Source organism: Pseudonaja textilis, chromosome 4, assembly GCF_049901715.1.
Source record: "Pseudonaja textilis isolate UNSWEBS1 chromosome 4, rPseTex1.2, whole genome shotgun sequence".
Taxonomy (NCBI): domain Eukaryota; kingdom Metazoa; phylum Chordata; class Lepidosauria; order Squamata; family Elapidae; genus Pseudonaja; species Pseudonaja textilis.
The window spans coordinates 86,877,269-86,899,850 of NC_141993.1; the positions used below are offsets into that span (position 1 = coordinate 86,877,269).

The 22,582-nt window shown below is 45.7% G+C and overlaps 1 protein-coding gene across 2 annotated transcripts in view; it reads right to left on the reverse strand.

Annotated features, from left to right (window-relative positions):
- The window catches only part of FAM131A (family with sequence similarity 131 member A), a 93,763-nt gene that overhangs the window by 47,794 nt on the left and 23,387 nt on the right, over nucleotides 1-22,582 (reverse strand). Inside the window, exon 2 of one of the 2 annotated variants that reach the window (XM_026718892.2) lies at nucleotides 9,755-9,894. The exons of the other annotated variant lie outside the window; for it this stretch is intronic. Within the exon in view, the coding sequence (XP_026574677.1) occupies nucleotides 9,755-9,894 (140 nt within the window). The remainder of the gene's footprint in view (nucleotides 1-9,754; nucleotides 9,895-22,582) is intronic. 2 annotated transcript variants of the gene reach the window in all.

Consider the following 22,582-nt stretch of genomic DNA (forward strand, 5'->3'; position numbering starts at 1 on the left):
GCTTGGGCAGGGGGTTGGACTAGATGAACTGCAAGGTCCCTTTCAACTCTGATTATCTGTTAATCCTGCAAAACACACACAAACATTTGTGTGTGCGTGTATATATCTATCTCTATCTCTATATCTATATACACACACACACACAATCACATATACCCACAACTCTACCCACATACAGACACATTTATCTTATATTTATTTAAGAACTACCAATCTCCCTCACGATCTGGGCAGTGTAGAATAAAATATTAAAAACATTAAAAACAGCATTCAGGTAGTCCTCAACTTAACAATCCTAACTGAGCCCAACATTTCCATCACTAAAGTGAGACGATTGTTAAGTGAGCCCCATTTTACATGGTTGTTCAGTGAATCGCTGCAGTTAAGTCAGTAACTCGGTTGTTAAGCCAATCTGGCTTCCCCCATGGACTTTGCTTGTCCGAAGGTCACAAAAGGGGATCATGTGACCCCTGGGGATGCTGCAACCATCATAAATACGAGTCAGTTATTGAGTCTATCAGCTGTAGTCAGGAATTATTGAGTCCGTCATCTGCACCTCTCATAACTGTCTGGTTTGGTTCTGCAACCCAACAGGACAGACACAGACTTCAGAGAGTAATTAGGACTGCAGAAAAAACAATTACTACCCACCTGCCTTCCATCGAGGACCTGTATTCTGCACGAGTCAAAAAGAGGGCGGTGAAAATATTTACAGACCCCCCTCACATCCTGGACACAAACTGTTTCAACTCCTTCCCTCAAAACGACACTATAGAGCATTGCACAACAGAACAATTAGACACAGGACAGTTTTTTCCTGAATGCCATCACTCTGCTAAACAAATAATTCCCTCAACACTGTCCAACTATTTATAAAGTCTGCACTACTATTGCTATTAATCTTCTCATCACTCCTTATCACACAAACCCTCCCACTTGTGGCTGTATGACTGTAACTCTGTTGCTTGTAACCTTACGATTTATACTGACTGCTTCCTAGTATGATTTGATTGCTTATTTGCACCCTATGACTATCATTAAGTGTTGTACCTGATGATTCTTGACTCTTGACAAATGTTCCTTTTCTTTTATGTACACTGAGAGCATTTGCACCGAAGACAAATTCCTTGTGTGTCCAATCACACTTGGCCAATGAAGAATTCTCTTCTCTTCTCTTCTCTTCTCTTCTCTTCTCTTCTCTTCTCTTCTCTTCTCTTCTCTTCTCTTCTCTTCTCTTCTCTTATTTTATTCTATTTTCTATTCTATTCTATTCTATTCTGCTCTATTCTACATTCTATTCTATTCTACATTCTATCCTATTCTATTCTATTTTCTATTCTATTCTATATTCTATTCTATATTCTGTTCTATTCTATTCTATTCTATTCTATTCTATTCTATTCTATATTCTATATTCTATTCTATTCTATATTCTATTCTATTCTATTTTCTATTCTGTTCTATTTTCTATTCTATTCTATATTCTATTCTATATTCTATTCTATTCTATTCTATTCTATTCTACTCTGCTCTATTCTATTCTATTCTATTCTACATTCTATTCTATTCTATTTTCTGTTCTATTCTATTCTACATTCTATTCTATTTTCTATTCTATTTTCTATTCTATTCTATTCTATTCTATTCTATATTCTATTCTATTCTATTGCCAACTGTCTGAATTTTGATCCTGTGACCCTGGGGATGCTGCAACGGTTGTAGGTATGAAAAGGGCTCCTTGGTCATTTTTTTCCAGTGGTCTTGTGACTTTGAATGGTCACTCAATGTATGGTCGTAATTCAAGGATTACCTATATAAAATTTAAAGAGGGGAGGAATGTTGATTCGTTTTAATTAGGATTCCTCTCTCCTCTTTAAATTTTACACGGGTAAAATTCAAATTTAAAAGTGGGGGGTGCTTAGATTTTGGACAAAGCCCAGAGAAGAGCAACTAAGATAATCAAAGGCCTGGAGACTAAAACATATGAAGAATGGTTGCAGGATTTGGGTCTGGCTAGTCTGAAGAAAAGAAGAATTAGGGGTGACCTAATAGAAGTATTCCAGTATTTGAGGGGCTGCCACAAAGAAGAGGAAGGGGTCAAATTATTCTCTAAAGCAGCAGAAGGCAGGACAAGAAACAACGGATGCAAACTAATCAAACAGAAAAATATCTGGAATTAAGAAGAAACTTCCTAAGAGGGAAAGGGAGCCCTAATTAAACCTTGTAAAACTTCAAACATGACAGCCAACACTTATTCTTCCTGAAAATCTTTTTTTTTTAAAGAAAAGAAAAGAAAAGTACCAGAGCTTTGTGATAATTGCTTCTGAATGGCACCCATGCTGACTGTTGTTTTTTTTTCAAGGCAGTGGATAAAGGAACTTGGGCTTTGTGTATTAGCCCATGGGGTGTGTGTGTGTGTGTGTGTGTGTGTGTGTGTGAGTGTGTGTGCGCGTGCACACCCACACCCACACCTATTTCCCTGCCAGAAATGGTTTGGCCTACCAATTTATTGAAACTGCCATTCTCAGCAAATGACAAAATAAAGCTGCAGGGAAAAGCATGGAAATGCAGTTTTTTTTTTACTGTGGGGGTAAAACCAAAAGCTTTTAAGTACTGAGTAGGATTTCCAACTTGTTGGATCTATCGGGTTTGTGTCCTACATTTTGCCATACTTTATTCTGCTCCTCTATATATTATAAATGCCACCACGGGCTATTAAGAAGTTAACAGGCATGGGTTTTTACAGAAGTACATATGTATTTCCTGTTCCACCGTACAGGAACTTTTCTTCCTCAATGGTTTAGATGAGGTGATTGAAGGAGAACTCATCCAATTTGCAGATGACTCCAAGCTGGCAGGAATATCAATCAATCCGAATAGAGCTGGAAGGGGCCTTGGAAGTCATCTAGTCCAACCCCTGCACAAGCAGGAAACTGTATAACATTTCAGACAAGTGACTGTCCAGTCTCTTCTTAAAAACCTCCAGTGATGAAGCACCCACAATTTCTGAAGGCAAAGCTGTTCCACTGGTTAATTGTTCTCACTGTTAGGAAGTTTCTCCTGAATTCCAGGTTCCTTCTCTCCTGGATTAGTTTCCATCCATTGTTTCTTCTCCTGCCTCCAGGTGCCTTGGTAAATAAGTTGATCCCCTTGTCTCAAATAGTGGAATGCTACTATCATATCACCCTCGCCCTTCTGTTCCCCAGGTTAACCAAACCCAAACCCTTCAACCATTCTTCATATGTTTTAGTCTCCAGGCCTACAACATTCAAGAAGATAAGCTTAAAATGCAGAAGGCTCTTGACAGACTTGAACACTGGGCCCTATCTAACAAAATATAATCCAACGGTGAGAAAAGTAATGTTCGACATTTAGGCAAGAAAAACCCAAATGCACAGGCAGAGGTGGTATTAAGGAAGGTTCTGACCGGTTCTGGAGAACCAGTAGTGGAAAGTTTGAGTAAATCCCACCTCTGACTGGCCCTGCCAATCTCATCTATTCTCCGCCTCCCGAGGGAGTCCCAGCTGATCGGCTGGGTGTTCTTTGGTTGCCCTGCACAGGAGAACGGAGCTGGAAAGCAGGTTAGTGAGGTGGGGAGGGAATGGGGATTTTGCAGTAACCTTCCCCCAGGAGTGGGGTGAAAATGGAGATTTTGCAGTATATCCTTTCCCTGCCACACCCACCAAGCCACATCACGCCCACCAAACCACGCCCATAGAACCGGTAGTATAAAATTTTGAATCCCACCAGTGTACACAGCTATAGAGTAGAAGGCATCTGGCTCAATAGTATAATAGTGAGAGGGATCTTAGAGTCCTAGTGCACAATTGCTTAAATAGGTATAAGCCAGCAGTGTGCTGCAGCTGCCAAAAGAGTTAATGCAATCCTAGGCTGCATTGACAGACGGATGGAAACCAAATCATGTGAAGTGTTAATACCACCTTATAATGATGTTCTGACCCAAAACACGACAAACCCTCTGAAGTTAACTCAAAGATTCCTTTATTAGGAGTGCCAGCAGCCCTGACAAAATGTTTCTCTCTCATCACAGGCTAACAAATCCGTCTGGCTGGAGGATGAAGAGTTGTCTGCCAGATCTATTCATCTCCTCCCCCTGTCTTTTATCCCCAGAGCTAGGGTGGGGTTTCGCTAGCAGCGGTGGTTCTTCCATCCCAAGGACCGGCCCATAGATTTCCACTGCTCTCCTCTCCTCTGCCTTCTGCACTTCAGGCACTGGACTCATCATCCACCTCCAGACCTGGGGGCTGTTGACTCTCCATTTGAGGACTGATAGATAGCCCAGGCTCCGCCTCTGTTGTCTCTCTCTCTCTCTCTCTCTGTCTCTCCCCCTCCGCGGGATCCACTCCCTCTTCACTCTCAAAGCTGCCAAGTTGCCCTGATGCTGGGCCTGATTCCCACACCTCTCCTCCTCCTTTTATTTGGCTGCTGGAGGAGCGGGCCACTGAACGCATGCCTTGGTAAAGGCCACACTTGGAATATTGTAACCGGTTCTTAACTAAGCAATAGTTGTTAGCTGAATTGGGCTACCCATTAACCTTTTTTTGTCAAAGGTCACAAAACGGTCACAAAACGTGACCCCGAGACATTGCAACTGTCTTAAATATGCGCCCGTTGCCAAGCATCCAGATTCTGATCAGATGACCACGGGGATGCCGCAATGGTTGTAAATGGGGAAACGCTCCTTTCAGTGCCGTTGTAACTTTAAACAGTCACTAAACAAAGTGCAGGGCTACCTGTAATGTACAGAATGCATTAGAGCTACTGTTCAACTTACAAACGTTCGTTTAGCAATTGCTCATAGTTACAACAGCACCCCCAAAAAGTCACAACCAATCCTCATACTTATGACAATTGCAGCATCCTCACGGGCACACGATCAAAATTCTGGCCCTCAGCAATTGGATATATATTTACAACAACTGCAATGCCCAGAGTCATGCGCTCACTGTTTGTTGTCTTCTTAGCCACTTCCCACAAGCAAAATCTATAGGGCCATGATGGCGAAATCTATGGCACGCGTGCCAGAGGTGGCACACAGAGCCCTATCAGTGGGCAAGCGCACCATTTCTAGCTGCTCTTCTGGTTCCTGGCATGCACATGAGTGCTGGACAGCTGGTCTTCACGGGCGACGGCACACTGGAAAACAGCCCGGAAATCAGCCAAAAAGCAGGCTGTTTTCGGGGCCTTTTCAGGCCCTTTTTCGGGCTGTTTTCATTCTGAAAACAGTCTGAAAACAGTCTGTAAAGCAGCCTGAATATGGCCTGGAAAATGGCCTGAGGAGTGGCCTGGAGAATGGCCTGAAAAATGGCCAGAAAATGGTCTGAAAATGGCCCAAAAACGGCCTGAAAAATGACCAAAAACCAGCCTGAAAATAGGCCCAAAAATTTCCTAAAAGGGGGCATGCACACACTGGCCAGTTTGTCTTTGGTTTTCCAGTGTTCCAGCACTGGTTTGGGTACTCGGTGCCAAAAAAAGGTTTGCCACCACTGCTTTAGGGGGTTTGATTCATGACTGCATGGTTCGCTTAACAAGTGGAGTGATTTGCTTAAGGACCGTGCAAAAGAAAGAAGATCATATTGTCAGGTGCGATTGACTTAACCACTGATTTGCCTAGCAACCAAAAATTCTGCTTCCAGTTGTGTTTGTAAGACCTGAGACCTACTTTAGCACGTTCATTTCACTGACTTTTCTCCAACAGGCATAATTGTAACCGCTCAACGTGAACTTTTGGAGAACAACAAATCACGGCTAAATTTGACCATATGGTTCAAAAATTAGAAATTCAAGAAGTTGGCAGTGAAATGATCACTAAATAAATCTCTCCCTCATCTCTGCTTTAAGGGCAGCAGATGTTCACGCCTGTTCATTCCAGCACCAAGTGAAATGCCACCTGCCAACTTTCAAAGGCCCAACAGATGCAGACGGCAGAGGAGCAGGCCAACCGGTGGTTTCTTTGGTCAGTTGGCAACCTGCTGGGCTGTTGTGGTTCGCCGGGAGCAGGTGCGGACTGCTGAGGTCTCTGACAGCGAGGACTTAGACAAGGGGCGTGTGATTCAAGGATGGGGCCAGGACTATCAGAGAGTGGGGTGCTGCCTTCGGAGGTTGTGGAGTCTAGCAGCAGTGATGAAGAGGACCCCGAGGAGCCTGTGCTTAGTGTGCTTGCGCGCAGGACTGTTTGAAGGAAAGAGCAGCTGAAGTAGCATGGGTGACTTGCGAGTAAGGCTGGAAGTTGATGGCCCCTCTCATAAGGGATAAAAGCCAGCCTTCGGGGTTGGCTTCTTTGCAGGAAGCAAAGAAGTTCTTTCTGCTCAGAGTCCTCGTTGAAGCCCTGCTTACTCCGGTTTGTTTTTGGAAACTTCTGGCTTTGGATATTTATATGCAATTAGTCTTTTGTTCTTGGAAGCCTTTCGCAACCTTGAAAGGGCTTGCTCTTATCTGGGACAATTAGTTTTGAATGACTCTTGACTGTGAATGCACAGAATTCACAGTGCCGCATTTAAAAGGTGTGCTTTTATACATACTTTGTGTTTGTTTGATTTGAATAAGGCTTGGGTCAGAACATGGGCTTCCTGGTCGCTGTGTGATTGAACCTCTTGGAAATGCCATCATTCTGGCCAGTTCAAATAAAAAAAAAAAGCTACTATTTCGATTTATTAGCTATTTCCTTTTGAGTGCCAAGAGCAGAGGCCACCCGGAGTTGGGTAATTGAATTAATCCAAGGATTTGAAAGACAGCATCTTCAGGGGCTGCAAAAAACCAAGTTGTTGATATCGGGCATTGGGTTGTTTCTGGAGAAAACAGGACATCTGGAATGAAAGTCTACTCTGATAATTGACAATAGTAGAGTAGACAAGTCTACGCTACTATTGACCTCACCCCTTTCCTAAGAGGTCTGTAGGGGGGCGTGCATAAGCGCACCAACGTGCCTACCGTCCCTGTCCTATTGATTCTTTTTATTTTTCTTATATGTATCCATTTCATGTATTCATAACTGTGTTTATACTAATACCTGTTATCTTATAATCGCTTGACAAAATAAATAAATAAATATTTAAAAAATAAACATCTGGCTAGATTCAACAGCTGGCTTTCCTTCCACTAAAAATGCCCTGGACTCACCACAGCTGCACTCTCAGCCTTTCCCATAAAAGGAATACAAAAATGGGCATCTTCAGCAGACATATTAACAGAATAACGGAGTTGGAAGGGGCCTTAGAGATCTTCTAGTCCAACCCTCTGCTCAGGCAGGAAACTATATACTATTTCAGACGGATGCTTGTCCAATCTCTTCTTTAAAACCTCCAGTGTTGGAGTACCCACATTGTCTAGGGGCAAGTCGTTCCACTGATTAATTGTTGAAACTGTCAGGAAATTACCCCTGAATTCTAGGTCGCTTCTCTCCTTGATGAGTTTCCATCCGTTGCTTCTTGTCCTGCCCTCAGGTGCTTTGGAGAATAGCTTGACCCCCTTTTCTCTGGGGCAGCCCCTCAAATATTCGAACACTGCTATCATGTCACTCCTGGTCTTTCTTTTCATTAAACTAGTCATAATCGGTTCCTTTCAACTCTGTTCTCTGTGTCAAACTGCCGACCTGCGGGGGAGGTTGAATACATCACACCCAAGTCGGGCCCATCCCAGCTCCACGAAGGGGAAAAAAGACGTCACAATACGTCACATGACGGCAACATAACGCAGTGAGTTTGAAAACCGTGATATATACAGAAAGTCCTTAACTTGCAACCATTCGTTTAGTGACCAAGGCACTCCTTGCGTCCAGTTTTGGTCACCACATTACAAAAAAAAAAAAAAAAAGAGGTTGAGACTTTGGGAAAAGTGCAAAGAAGAGCAACTAAGATGAATAAGAGAGTAAAACATATGAAGAACGGTGGCAGGATTTGGGTTTGGCTAGTCTGGATAGAAGAAAGACCCAGGGGGGACATGAGAGAGCAGTATTTCAGTATTTGAGGGGCTGCCACAAAGAAGAGGAAGGGGTCAAATTATTTCCCAAACCATCAGAAGGGCAGGACAAGAAAAAAAATGGACGGAAACTAATCAGGGAGAGAAGCAACCTTGAATTCAGGAGAAACGTCCTAACTGTGAGGACAATTAACCAGTAACCAAGACTGACAGGATAGTGGAATCCCCAGCCAAGAAAGCTGGTGACCTCCATTGGATGGAGAGACGTTCAAGCAAACGACCTTCTGTTGAGGTACTGCTGGAAGTTATAACCCGCCCCACTCCTATGATAATGAAATATCTTAGGATATACTAAAAAAAAAGGCAGAATATTTCCCCTAAAAGAGAAGTCGAAACTCAGAGAGGCAGAAACTCAACCCCACCCCAACTTCGTCAATAGGCCGTTGAGGCCTGAGCCAGTCTTTTCTACATAACAAAGACCTACCTCCTTCAAGCAGAGCCATCATAGGAATCCCAAAGCCCTTTTATTACATCATCATCCAGCAAGGCTCAACCAAGGCCTGAGACTCAAAAGACAGCCTACAGAGTTGCCCCTGCATGGCCCCCAAGGGAGTCTGACAACCAATTAGAACGCAAGCTCAAATCCAAAGCCCAACAGAGGGCATAACACCCAGGCACTCTCAGCATCTCCTCCCTGTTCACCCAGTGTGATGACCCAAAGGGGCGTGGCACAAGGGCAACACAGTCAGATAATCCGTAGGAGTCCCTTTATTAGCTCCAACTTTGCCCCCAATGTCCTGGTTACCTTCTGGACTGGAGAAAAACTTTCCCAGGTACAGCCTTTGACTGCAGAGAATCAAGTCCAAAACATGGTCAACAAAAACTGTAAGTATAAGTCCAATCAAGGCAAGGTGCGGTAATTAGTCTGGCAGGACAGGAGAAGGAATTCCAGACGTGAAGGAACGGTGGTAATTCAAGGATGCCAGGAACGCAGATAAGCAAAGTCAACACAAGATAAACTCACGTTTGCTCCCAGCAGCTGCTGCACTCAGCATGCATCTCTTTTAAACTCTCTTTCCAGATGTGGCTAATGGAGGGAATCGGGGCCCTTTCCTCCCCCGTAAGCCATGCAACCCACATTGCTCTCTTCTCTGTTCCTCCATGTGTGCCCTAGCATAAAGAAGGGGTGGGCCTGGGTCTTCCTCTCAGCGTCTTTCTTCCCCACTTGGAACTGAACCCAGAAGGATGTTTTCTTCCAGCAGTGCCTTCAACTTGGACTGTTGCCCTGAGCAGGGGTTGTGTCAGGGCTCCAACAAATCCACCCCCATTTAAATCATAGTCTCTAGCCACATCTCTTAGAGTAAAAAACAATTGATTTATTAGGAGTGACCATGTTGGTGTTAGCTGGGTGCAGCCAACTCTAAGACACATCATTCATTTCCCCCTTGACCCTGGTCTTACCCCCCACCCCCTGGATGTATATTCTCCACTGGGACACATCCATAGCCAAGAATCATCAATCATGCTCTCCAGTAATAATCTTGCGCGCCAACAGCTTCAGCTGCCTAGCAATTATCTGAAGCATTTCAGGAATGCACTACTTTTCACCACTCCCAAAGGAGTATTTTTTTTAGTTGACAGGTTGGACTACTAAATTATTTCCATGGCCCCTTTCAATGGTAGAATTCGTTACTTCTATTAAAAAAAATAATACTCATGGCTGAATCACCGTGATGGTAGCACCCCAGGCAAAATAAAAATAAATAAATAAATAAATAACCAGTCAGCCAACAAGGAGAGCAATTAAAACAGGCACCTCAAGGAAGTCCTGGCTGTCCACAGAGCTCTGACGAACCAACCTGCGCACCAGTGAGGTCCGAGTGTGGCCCAAGGACGAGAGGGCAGGCAAGGTTTTTGCCTCGTTCCACTCCACGTGCAGCGTATTGTCCACAGCCACTGCAGGGGAGAGCAGAGAGTGAGGTCAACCTCCAGGGTGCCACAAGAGGGAGACAGAGAGCAATCCCTTCACGTCAGACTTCTCAACCTTGGCCACTTTAAGACAGGTGGACTTCAACTCCCAGGATCCCGTGAGCTAACATGACTTGGAGGAGGAATGCTGGGAGTTGAAGTCCACCAGTCTTCAATGTCTATGGCAGGGCTCTTCAAACTTGATAGCTTGAAGACTAGTGGATTTCCACTCCCAGAATTCCTCCTCCAGTCATGTTAGCTCATGGGATCCTGGGAGTTGAAGTCCACAAGTCTTAAACTTGCCAAGTTTGAAGACTCCTGCCATAGACATTGAAGATTGGTGGACTTCCACTCCCAGAATTCCTCCTCCAGTCATGTTAGCTCATGGGATCCTGAGAGTTTAAGTCCACAAGTCTTAAACTTGCCAAGTTTGAAGACTCCTGCCATAGACATTGAAGATTGGTGGACTTCCACTCCCAGAATTCCTCCTCCAGTCATGTTAGCTCATGGGATCCTGAGAGTTTAAGTCCACAAGTCTTAAACTTGCCAAGTTTGAAGACTCCTGCCATAGACATTGAAGATTGGTGGACTTCCACTCCCAGAATTCCTCCTCCAGTCATGTTAGCTCATGAGATCCTGGGAGTTGAAGTCCACAAGTCTTAAACTTGCCAAGTTTGAAGACCCTTGGTCACTATGGAGATTTTCAATCCTCCAGGTCATGTTGTCCCAAAGGTGCTTTTTTTCCTAAGAGACAACTGGACTTTCTTGTTATTCTTTGAAGACGTTTCGCTTCTCATCCAAGAAGCTCTTCTTGGATGAGAAGCAAAACCATCTTCAAGCAAAAACCAGAAAGTCCAGTTGCCTCTTGGGGGAAAAAAAAGCACCTTTGGGACACCCATCTTAAAGTAGCCAAGGTTGGAAAACCCTGCCCTAACGTTACCCTACCCTACCCCACTTCATGCAACTAGCTAGCCAAATCAAATACTTCCGGATTTCCTCAATGCTTCCAAGCGCCAGAACTGATCGTAAGTAACTTTCTTCAGTGTTGGTGTAAATTGGAAGAGCTGCCAAGTGAATGGTTATAAGTTGAGGATTACCTGTAATGTATATTTTTTTTCTGTACTGATTCCCTATCACAAATAAGCTGATATATCTGCCCTAAAATCATCTGACAAGAAACAACTTACGGAAGTTGATCAAAGAGGGAACCAACCGAGAACTAAGGAGGAATTTCCTAACAGTGAGGACAATTAACCAGTGGAACAGAAGTTGCCTTCAGAAGTTCTGGGTGCTCCATCACTGGAGGTTTTTAAGAAGAGATTGGACAGCCATTTGTCCAGAATGGAATGGTAGGATCTCTTATTAAGTAGAGGTTTGGACTAGAACAGTGGTCGCCAACCAGTGGGCCGGGGACCACTGGTGGTCCGCGAAAAATTTTTGGTAGTCCTCAGAGAAATTTCACCCCCAAAGCACCCCCCAAAACAATTAATCCAGGCTGAGTGGGAACACAAGGCTGCGCCGCCCACATGGCCCATGGGAACACAAGGCTTGCATCACTTGCATTGCAAACAACATGAGGTAATGAGGGGAGGGGGGAAAGGGTGGAGGGGGGAACTTGCCCCACTCACCTCACACACCTCGCCTGGCCACCGGGCTGCTTCTTTGCGCTTCTGTCTTCTTCTGCTTTTGGCTGCACGCAAAGCAGCAAAAGTCTTTCTTTCTCTCCCCCAAACTCCACCAGAAATGAGTCTTTGGGACCCTGCAAGGCCTCCTCCTCCAAGAGGCCGTGCCGGCATGACAAGTCTCACAAAGACCCATTTCTGGGGGAGTTTGGGGGAGAGAAAGAAAGACTTCTGCTGCTTTCCTTGCATGAAGCCAAAAGTCTCTCTCTCTCTCTCTCTCTCTCTCTCTCTCTCCCCCTGAGAACAGAGCTGGTAACAGTATCCTGCGATCCCAAATAAAGAATGACCGATCGGTTGGAAAACGGGGTGGGGAATTTTCCTGCAGACTTTTGGAGGGATTTTCTGAAGGGTCTCTGGTCCGTGGGATTTAAAATGATGAGGTTGGTGGTCCCTGAGGTCCAAAAGGTTGGTGACCCCTGAACTAGAAGACCTCCAAGGCTCCTTCCAGCTCTGGTATTCTGCAGAGTGATCAACAGCGAAGTTGGGATTGAGCTTATTTACAATACTGATGGAGACACTCCTGTACAGCTAAGTCCACAACCTACGAGCATAGTCAAGCCCAAAATTCATGTGGCTAAGTGAGAAATTGGTGAAGTAAGTTGACAGCTTTTCTTGCCACATTTGTTAGGTGAGTCACCGCAGGTATTTCAATGAGTAACTTAATGGTTGTTAAGTGAATCTGGTTTCCCCCATGGACTTGGCTTGTCGGAAGGCCATAAAAGGGGATCACGTGACACTGGGATACTGCAACCGTCATAAATGTGAGTCGGGGGTCAAGCAAATCTGCAAACCAGGTGGCCATGGAGATGCTTCAACGGCCACTGAGCAAACTGTTGTATTTCGAGGGCTACCTGTGCAGTGTTGCACGCTTTGCCTGAGTGTACGAACCTTTACTTCCTAAATATCCCAGATTCAAGGAATTAGATCTGGGCAGTCAACCTTTGAGAGAAGCTTTCTAAAGATAGCTGCCACAAGGTCGCCTCCAGCTGAATTGTGGGATCAGATGGGTAATTGGCAAAATACCGGTCAGAGAGTTCTGTTCTGGTTTGTTTATTTGCTTGGTTTTTGCCCTGGGCGGCTTTCGTTCAACCTAAGAAATCATTTCAAAAAAGTAGAAGGATTTGTGTGAAGAGTCCACCAGTGGGCGGCTGGGGGTTCGCAGGGAGAGCGCCTAGCTGAAATTCTGGGTAGTCCAAAGACCCCCAAATCCCACTCCTGGCTGGCCCCACTCACCCTGCCCCGCCCTGCCTCTTCCCTCCCAGGTGTCCCCAGGTGGCCCATTTTAGATGCAGATAAGTGCAGGGCAGGCATGGAGGCTCAGGGAGGGTGAAAAAATGGCCACCTGGAAGTTGAGGAAGGACGGAAATGGGCCCATTTCCAGCTTCCAGAGAGCCTCCGGAGTCCGGGAAGGCGATTTTTGCCTTCCTGGAGGCTCAAGGAAAGCCTTCGGAGCCCAAGAAGCTCAAAAATGCCTTCCCCGGTCGTGATGCAGGAGGCTGACTAGGCCACTCCCATCATGGCCACGCCCACCCAGTAACCGGGTGGAGAACCCCTTGCTAACATTTTTGAAGCCCAACCCCTGGTAGAGTGTGTTGTTCTTGCATTTAATCACAAAGTAAAGTGTGGGGTATAGGAGAATGCTCCAATCTTCATCCACGATGGTGCCAATGAGGGGTGCTGAGCGAGACGCTCGCAAAGTGAGTTCTGCCCCATTTTTACAAACTTTCTCACCCTAGTTGCTAAGGGAATCGCTCCAATTGTTAAGTTAGCAACATGGTTGTTGAGCAAACCCAGCTTCCCTGTTGATTTTTGAGCGATGTCAGGGTTGGTTTGCTTTTCTCCCTTTGTATGCATGCATACAGCAGCTTGCACTGCCGATGTTGCCAAGGAACGAGCCCCACACTCTCTAGCCTTGATGGTGTTACATAGACAGGTAACGAAATGTCTGTAAGCAAAGAAACCAAGCTCAGAGGCTACTAAGGACTCTGCAGATGGAACAAAGCTTTGAAGCTTTGGTTGTTTTGTTTTTAATGTCCTACACTGCAACGCCAGAATGGCAAAATTGGTAACTTTGGGTCTGTACCTGCTAATTTTGAGAACGTGGAGAGCTTTGATTTTGCAGGGAGTCTGCTCTTTTTCAGTTTTTAAGTTTAGTTTACTTTATTGCCGTTGCACCTCATACAACGAAATTAAATACCATCTTCAGTGTACATTGTGACTATGAAAATAAACACAAACACACATCCTTCGCATTGTACACAATCGAACTGGAAACCCCAGATATTGCATTAATATTGCACTATACAGTAGAATTCAACAGATTTACTGCCCTGGGATAGAAGCTGTTTTTCAGCCTGTTTGTTCTTGTTTTTATTATCTTGTACTGCCTGCCAGATGGTAATAGTTCAAAAAAAGGGTTCCCAGGATAAGATGGATCTTTGAGAATGTTCTGAACTTTCTTAAGGCACTGGGAGCTATAAAGCTCTTCCAAAGAGGGGAGAGGGCAACCCATGATCTTCTGGGCAATGACGTTAACCCTCTGGAGTGCTGTCCTATCTGCCACTGTGCAATTGGCAAACCATACAGAGGTGCAGTAAGTTAAGATACTCTCTATGGTGCAGCGGTAGAAGCAATTTTATTTTTCTCTTTCTCTTATGCATGTTTCCCTGCCCCGAGCTATTAATACGAATTATATTAATATGAGCGCAGCTGAGCTCGTAGACGAGCTGAAGGAAGAGGAGACAACCACAGCCCTTCCAATTCGACCAAAGTGAGAATTAAGCATGCCCCACAAAGCACAGTTCCTAAAGGAAATCAACCTTAACCCTGACTGTCCTTGGGAACGACAGTGTCTCAACATCCAGCTTGTGAATTCAAATAAAAGTCCAGGATCATTCCACTTCTAAAAATCTTACTGTTTATTGAATATGCGGCATGGTAACGTCGAAGCAAAACTAACTCTGAGGTTCCCGAACCCCAGTCCATAGAATAAAACAATACTTTTCCAAGCCCAAACCCCAATACCCATGTAGTCTACGGCAGTGGCCCCCAACCTTTTTTGTGCCACGGCCCCGTACCGGCATCACAAAATGATCCGCGGCCTGGGACCGGCATCAGCATACGTGACAAGGCAAGGCGAGCCAAGCGACCGGCCAGCCAGCCGTCCCCCGCTTCTCCCCACCACCTTCAACTCCTCCTTTGTACCTTTTTTGTGCTTTCTTAATCTCCTCCACCATCGGGACGGCTCTTCATTCAAAGCCGCCCCCCCTTCAATGAAACTAAGGCACGAGGTTTCCTTCTTGACCCAAACACCGCTTTCCAACCGGAAAAGCTCACCTGGAAGCACTTTCTCATCGAAACAAGATGGCGGCGCCCAGCAAACCGGCGGCCCGGTAGAAAATGTTCCACAGACCAGTACCAGTCCGGGGCCCGGTGGTTGGTCTACGGAAGCAAGTTATGGGAACCATCTGCTTCAACTCCATACCTGTTAGGATATCCTTGAATTGATTCCAAGCTCCCACAGCCTTCAGCACAATCCTCAAAGTTTTGTTCCTCCACGTTCTGTCCTAGGCCTCCCCAAAAAGCACTGTCAATTCTGAGTCCTGGCAAAAAACCTCTTTTATCACGTTAATGTCAATTTATTTCATTCACAGTCAGCCAACAGCTTTTGCAAACAGTCTTGCAGAGGTATAACAATTAGCTCAGACCTTCATCAATCCTGGAACGCTGCCTGGTAAAATTCCACCCTCAGTGCTGACAAGGAAGGGCTGGGTTATACAGACAAATCTGCCTGAGGCTAGAACGAACAGATGAAGGAACGAGCGAGTTGTTCCCTGCAAAAGCCCCCTTCCCCTTTTGCTTCTCTTTTAATCCTGATGGGAGGGGCCATTCATCGTCCACCGGTGGCCTTACTCCCACGTCGACCCTGAGTTCTTAATTGTGCCTTCCTTTTGGCAGCTCTATGCATGCGCAGGTTGGGAACCGGTTCCAGAAGCTCCCCCACCTCATTGCTGTCTGAGCCTGAAGGCAGCTGATGACTGCCAGTCTGCCCTGGCCCCATCTCTGCCTCTGATGCAGAGCCCAAATCCAAGCCTTCCTCAGCCTCCAGGTCTGGCCCGGTTCCTCCCCAACCTCCTCGCTACTGTCCGACTCTGCTGTCAGCTCTACCAGCCACTGGCAGGCCACAACACTCCGTCTAACCCATTTAGAAATGTTGTTTTCTTCATCTAATCCAAGGGTCCCCAGCTTGTAGGCCAAAGCCCATTATCAGGCCATGGCCTGTTGGCTACCAGATTGTGTGAGTGACTGGCCGGTGCATGTGTATGTGTGTATGTACACACACTCCACTTGCATTAGTGACACGCAGCCCCATTTGCATTGCATGCGCAGGCGTGGTCCTGTTCACATGTGGGCATGGCCCCATTCTCAGATGCACATGCGCTCATAAAGGCGCCTGCCCAGGGGTGGGATTCTACCTGGTGGGACTGGTTCCATAGAACCGGTTGTTACGATTCTGCGCAGTTCGGAGAACCAACAAATCATGCCACTCACTCCTTACCTGGCATGCACACCATCCACCTTGCCTGCATTGTGCCTTCGCCTAATTTTGGGCAAGTTGATATTTTTCCTTCCCCCCACTCCCCCGACCACCAGCTGTTCCAACTATCAGCTGTGCCGGGAGATTTAGATTAGCTAGAAAGTAGGAAATTATTAGATTTCTTGCTTTCTAGCTAATCTAAAAGCAGAGCTGAACCTTTTTTTAGGACCGAAGCTTCTATTTTTCAGTGCAGACTCAGGTAGCAGATTGCAGAAAGGTCCATCTCTGAGTGAATCTGTGATTCTGCAAGCAACTCAATCTGCCTGCCTGCTTTGCCTGATTTTGGGTAAAAGTTGCTCCTTTTTTTTTTTTTACAAAAATGTCAATATTTATATATAAGCCATGCCCAGCCAATCATGTGACCACCAAGCCATGCCCAGTCAGCAAGCCACACACCCCAGTCACATGACCAACAAGCCACACCCCGAAATTAGGCTACACCCACATAACTGGTTGTTAAGAAATTTGAATCCCACCTCTGCGCTTGCCCCTTCTGGGCCACCAACCCAAAAATGTTGCAGGACTCTGATCTACCCCATTCAACAGCAACACTTCCCTCCACCTCTTACTCTAATGGCAAGTTGGAATGGAGAGGCCCGTAGCTGCCAAAATTTCATCCTCGACAGACAGATATTACGCTGAAGCTCAAATCCTTTGGCCACCCTGTGAGAAGAGAGGTCTCTCTGGAAAAGGCCCTGATGTTGGAGAAAGATGGAAGGGAAAAAAGGAGGGGACAGCGGCAGAGAATGAGATGGTTCGATAGTGTCATCGACGCAATGAACATTAATTTTAGCAAACTGAAAAGGAGACGGTGGAGGACAACAGGGGGCCTGGCGTGCTCTGGTCCATGGGGCTGCGAAGAGTCAGACAAGATGAACCACAACAAAAAGCGACGCACGGAATGGCTACTTCGCATAAGCTGCTAACTCAGCAGAGAGTTTTCCGCAAGCCTGGATTCCTGAAAACGGCCCGACAGCTCAAACAGTGTATGAATTAATAAAAGCCAAGGAAGCTACACAGTAATATGCCAAAAACATAATCCATAGAGGAGACCTTGCAACGAGCAGTGAAGTGGAAGACATGCATTCGAGAATATCCATTCGGTACCAATAGAAGGAAATATTTGTAGCTACCCTGTAATGTTACCTGGTCAGGTAATAAACCGTCTTCGAGAAAACAACCAAGCCCAGAGAGCATCAAGGATCCCACAATATTCATTTGTTCTGGATGAATATGATCAAGGTTAAGGGATCTTTTGACAATCTAAGACAGGGATCTCCAAACTTGGCGACTTTAAGACTTGTGGACTTCAACTCCCAGAATTCCCCAGCCAGCATGGCTAGTTAGAAAATTCTAGAGATTCAAGTCCCCAAGTCTTAAAGTTGCCAAGTTTGGAGACCCCTGGCCTAAGCCTCAACCGGATGCCTCCAAATGACAGAAGAAATTTTGAGGAATAATCCCAACCAGGCTACAGAAGGGTGAACTAAACTATCTCTGTGTTGGCAAAGAGGTGGAGAGGATGGAGAGACAGAGACAGAGACAGAGAAGGAGAAGGATAGAGAGACAGAGGCAAACAGAGACAGAGAGACAGAGAAAAGAAGAGACAGACAGAGAGAGAGAGAGAAAAGGAGAGAAAGAGACAGACAGGGAGAGAGAGGGGGAGGGAGAAGGAGAGAGAGTCAGAGACACAGAGAGAGACAGAGAGAGAGAGAAGGAGAAGGAGAGAGAGACAGACAGGCAGAGAGAAGGAGAGGGGGAGGGAGAAGGAAAGAGAGAGAGAGGGAGAGAGAGACAGAGAGACAGAGAGGAGGAGAGGGGAGGGAGAAGGAAAGAGAGAGAGAGAGAGAGAGAGAGACAGAGGGAGGGAGAGGGAGAGGGAGAAGGAAAGAGAGAGAAGAGAGAGACAGAGGGAGGGAGAGGGAGAGGGAGAAGGAAAGAGAGAGAGAGAGAGAGAGGAGAGAGAGACAGAGGAGGGAGAGGGGGAGGGAGAAGGAAAGAGAGAGAGAGAGAGAGGAGAGAGAGACAGAGAGGAGGAGAGGGGGAGGGAGAAGGAAAGAGAGAGGGGAGAGAGACAGACAGACAGATGAGGAGAAGGAGAGAGAAAGAGAGAGGGGGGAGGGAGGGAGGGAGGCATGGGAAGAAGGAAAGAAGAGAGGAGATCTGAACTGAGCCAGTATTTCCTTCTGAGAAGAGAGAAATGCATCTGGCGGCAGGGAATCTGCCTTCCGTGCAAGGAAGGGACGCTGCGTTCCAAACAGACGAGCCATTAATTTTCTAGAGTGTTACTGCTACTGTTGTACCCAGGAGGTGCCAGAAGCTTTCTGCAGAAAATAGCACAGCTCTTTTCTCTTCCACTGTCAAGGCATAACAAAGAAGTTTTTTTTTTTTATATAACAAGGAAGGGTATGTTTCTGTGCTCTTTACTCATACCTGAGTAGGAGATCCAGACTCAAACCTATAACGATTATCCTCCAATTCAGGATGAGTGACTCGGACAAAGGTCAGCCTGGAAGGCTCTTCCCTGAAGACACCCTGACCGTGCCAAACCTAGCCATGTCTATATGACTTTTGGCAACCAGAATTAAATGACATTGAAAGAGGGGAATGGAATGGAATAGAATATAGAATATAGCAGGAGTGGGATTCTACCGGTTTGCACCTCTTCGCTAGAACCAGTTGTTAACATTCTAAGCAGTTCAGAGAACCGGTTGTTAGAAGAAATTACTGGCCTAATCCTGTAAGAAAGACAGGAAAGAAACATTCTGGTGTTGCTTACAGAAACTGCCTCTCCGTTAACCCTTATTACATTCTTGGCAGGACTAGACTCCCTTTCTCTGGAACTTCTCTGGAGTTTTTCCCCCCTCCTTTGCTGGTACTTTGCTTGTGTGGAGTGACCATTCAAAGTTACAATGGCACTGAAAAAAGTGACTTATGACCATTCTACACTTATGACTGTTGCAGCATCCCCACAGTCATGAGAGGCCAGGCGAGGAGATGAGTGCCTCGATGTGAGTGATATTGAGTTGGCCACGCCCAGCCAATAACATGACCAACAAGCCATGTCCGCCACCTAAGCCATGCCCACAGAACCAGTTCTTAAAAATTTTGAATCCCACCCATAGAATAGAGACTAGAGACTAGAGACTAGAGACTAGAGACTAGAGACTAGAGACTAGAGACTAGAATAAGAATAAGAATTCTTTATTGGCCAAGTGTGATTAGACACACAAAGAATTTGTTTCCAGTGCATAAGCTCTTAGTGTACATGCAACAATAGTGATCGATCATTATCATAGTCATAAAACGTTAGATACAACACTTAGTTATAGTCATGGATACTATCAACATAAATCATACTAGGATACTAAATATATTTAAATCATAACATACAAGCAATAAAGTTATCGTCATGAAAAGATAAGGAGATAGGAAGTAAGGAAGATGAGAATAAGGATGAGTAATACTGCCTTTCTAGATAGTTTGACAGTGCAGAGGGAATTATTTGTTTAGCAGAATGATGGCTTTCGGGGGGAAAACTGTCCTTGGGTCTAGTTGATCTGGTGTGCAGTGCCCTATAGCATCATTTTGAGGGTAGGATTTGAAATAGTTTATGTCCAGGATGTGAGGGGTCTGTAAATATTTTCACATCCTTCTTTCTGGCTCATGCATTATATAGGTCAGTGGTGGCTAACCTTTTTGGGCTCCTTTGCCAAAAATTGTGCACGCGCTTGCTCACTCATGCTCGCGTGCCAGCACCCAGGCAATGCACGCCCGCCCCCTACAACCGGTTCTGTGGCCCTGACTTGGTGGTCATGTTATTGGCTGGGTGTGGCCAACTCAACTTCACTCACATCAAGGCATGCATCTCCTTGCCTGGCCTCTCATGACTGTGGTGATGCTGCAACAGTCATAAGTGTGAAAAATGGTCATAAGTCACTTTTTTCAGTGCCACTGTAACTTTGAATGGTCACTCCACACAAGCAAAGTACCAGCAAAGAAAGGAAAAAAAAAACTCCAGAGAAGTTCCTGAGACAGGAAGTCTAGTCCTGCCAAGAATGTAATAAGGGTTAGTGGAGAGGCAGTTTCTGTAAGCAACACCAGAATGTTTCCTTCCTGCCTTCCTTACAGGATTAGGCCATTATATTCTTCTAACAACTGGTTCTCTGAACTGCTTAGAATGTTAACAACCGGTTCTAGCGAATAGGTGCAAATCTGTAGAATCCCACCCCTGCCCCACACGCCCTACACATGCATGCGCAATCACCCCTACCCCCCACCCTCTGCCACCCCCTTACCTGCCCTGCACCTCACAGCTGATTTTTGGCCAGTTTGAGGCCTTTTTCAGTCTCCCAAAGGCTTGAGGAAGGCTTCTGCAGGCTTCTGCAAGCTTTTTAGGCCGAAAACGAGCCCTGTTTCATCACTTCCTGTTTTCCCAAAAAGCCTTTGGAAGGCCAAAAAAGGCCTCAAACCAGCCAAAAGTCAGCTGTGAGGTGTACACATGCACAGTGAGGTAAGTTTGCCTGCAGCTTGTGTGCCAGTACAAATGGTTCTGCGTGCCACCTGTGGTACGCATGCCATAGGTTCGCCATCACGGATATAGGTCCTCAATGGAAGGCAGGAGTGCAGAGAAGAGCAACGAAGATGATTAGGAGACTGGAGGCTAAAACATATGAAGAATGGTTGCTGAAATTGGGTATGTCTAGTCTAATGAAAAGAAGGACTAGGGGTGACATGACAGCCATGTTCCGGTATTTGAGGGGCTGCCACAAAAAAGAGGGGATCAAGAAGAGATTGGACAACCATTTGTCTCAAATGGTATCCTGTTTGAGCAGGGGGTGAGACTAGAAGACCTCCAAGGTCCCGTCCAAGTCTGTTGTTCTGTTATTCAGCTCTGGTTTCTGCAAGATTCAGTAACCCCACTTTGTCCTTGGTGGGAAAGTTAAAATCTTTTGTAATATTTCCAGAAACGTCAAAACCAGAACAAAAAGAATTTTCTTTTTCTTTTTTTAAGAAAAAGAAAAACTATGGTTTTTCAGGAACCGACCCTCAAGAACAAGTGAAGATATACAACACTGGAGAAAAAGGAGAAAAATGTTTGGCTGATCTAGCCACCATCCCTACACAAACCTACATGGCTAGATGGTGCATTAGAGACCCTACAGACATGCGAGAGGCTAATATTTGGAATAGGCTCTCCTGCTCGAGCAAGGGGTTGGACTAGATGACCTCCAAGGTCCCTTCCAACTCTGTTATTCTATGATTCTATGCAAGCTGGGTCTTATCGGGGTCTCTTGTTTCCCGAATAGGCCCTGAATTCCTAAGTAGGTGAACCATTTAATTCACCCAAACTCTTACAAGTAATAAAACGTGTCCAAAATGCCCACCGTTTTTCAGCCCACGGTTATGTAAGCAGTAGGTTGTTCTAAATTTTAAATAATTATCAAAAGCCTTTTCTGGCGTGGGTTCTCTCTTTCCAAGACCTATTCAGAAGCGATGTAGGAGTTAGCTGGCTTTGTCCCCTGAGCTGGCTGTGTCCCTACCAGGGAGGGAGGGCGAAGTGGCGCCTTCTGTAGGAATGCCAACTGGCTGGCATAAAAGGAAGGAGGAAGAGGAAACGGTGTTATTTAACTGACCCATATCGTTCAGCCAATTTGGAGACCGTTGCCTTCCTCAATATTTCATAATGAAGTATTACTCAAGCAGTCGGGAGGGAGGGAGGGAGAGGGAGAGAGAGGGAAAGAGAGAAAGTGAGGGAGAGAGAGAAAGAGAGGAGGAGAGAAAGAGAGAGGAGGGAGAGAAAGAGAGAAGGGGAGGGAGAGAGAAAGGGGAGAGAGAGAGAGAGAGGAGAGAGAGGGAGGAGAGACAGAAGGGGAGAGAGAGAGAGAGAGAGGGAGAGAGAGAAAGAGAGGAGGAGAAAGAGAGGGGAAGAGAGAAAGAGAGGGTGAGAGAGAGGGGGGGAGAGAGAGAGAGATGGAGAGAGAAAGAGAGGGAGAGAGAGAGAGAGGATAGAGAACAGAGACAAAGAAAGAGAGGGAGAGGGAAGGAGGAAAAAAAAAGAAAGAGAGAGAGAGAGGAAGGTGGGGAAAAAAGAGAGAGAGATAGAGAGGGAGAGGAGCATTAAAAGTTCCCCCAAAGAATTGAAAATTTGACTTTGGAAAAGGCGTGAAAGTCTTATTAAGGAAGGACTTGCAAAGAAAATTATGCAAGACTTTCCCCTCCCACAAGGTCATCTCTAAATTCCTTTTAAAGTTAATTCTTTGTGTGAGAGCAAACCTAGAAGAGACTTCGGCATTTAACCGACCCTTTTTTCTGCCCCAGTTCGGGGCAGCTCCATCTGACATTAGGAAATCAAATATCAATTTGATGCAGCAAATCCAGACCTTATAATTTACTGCTT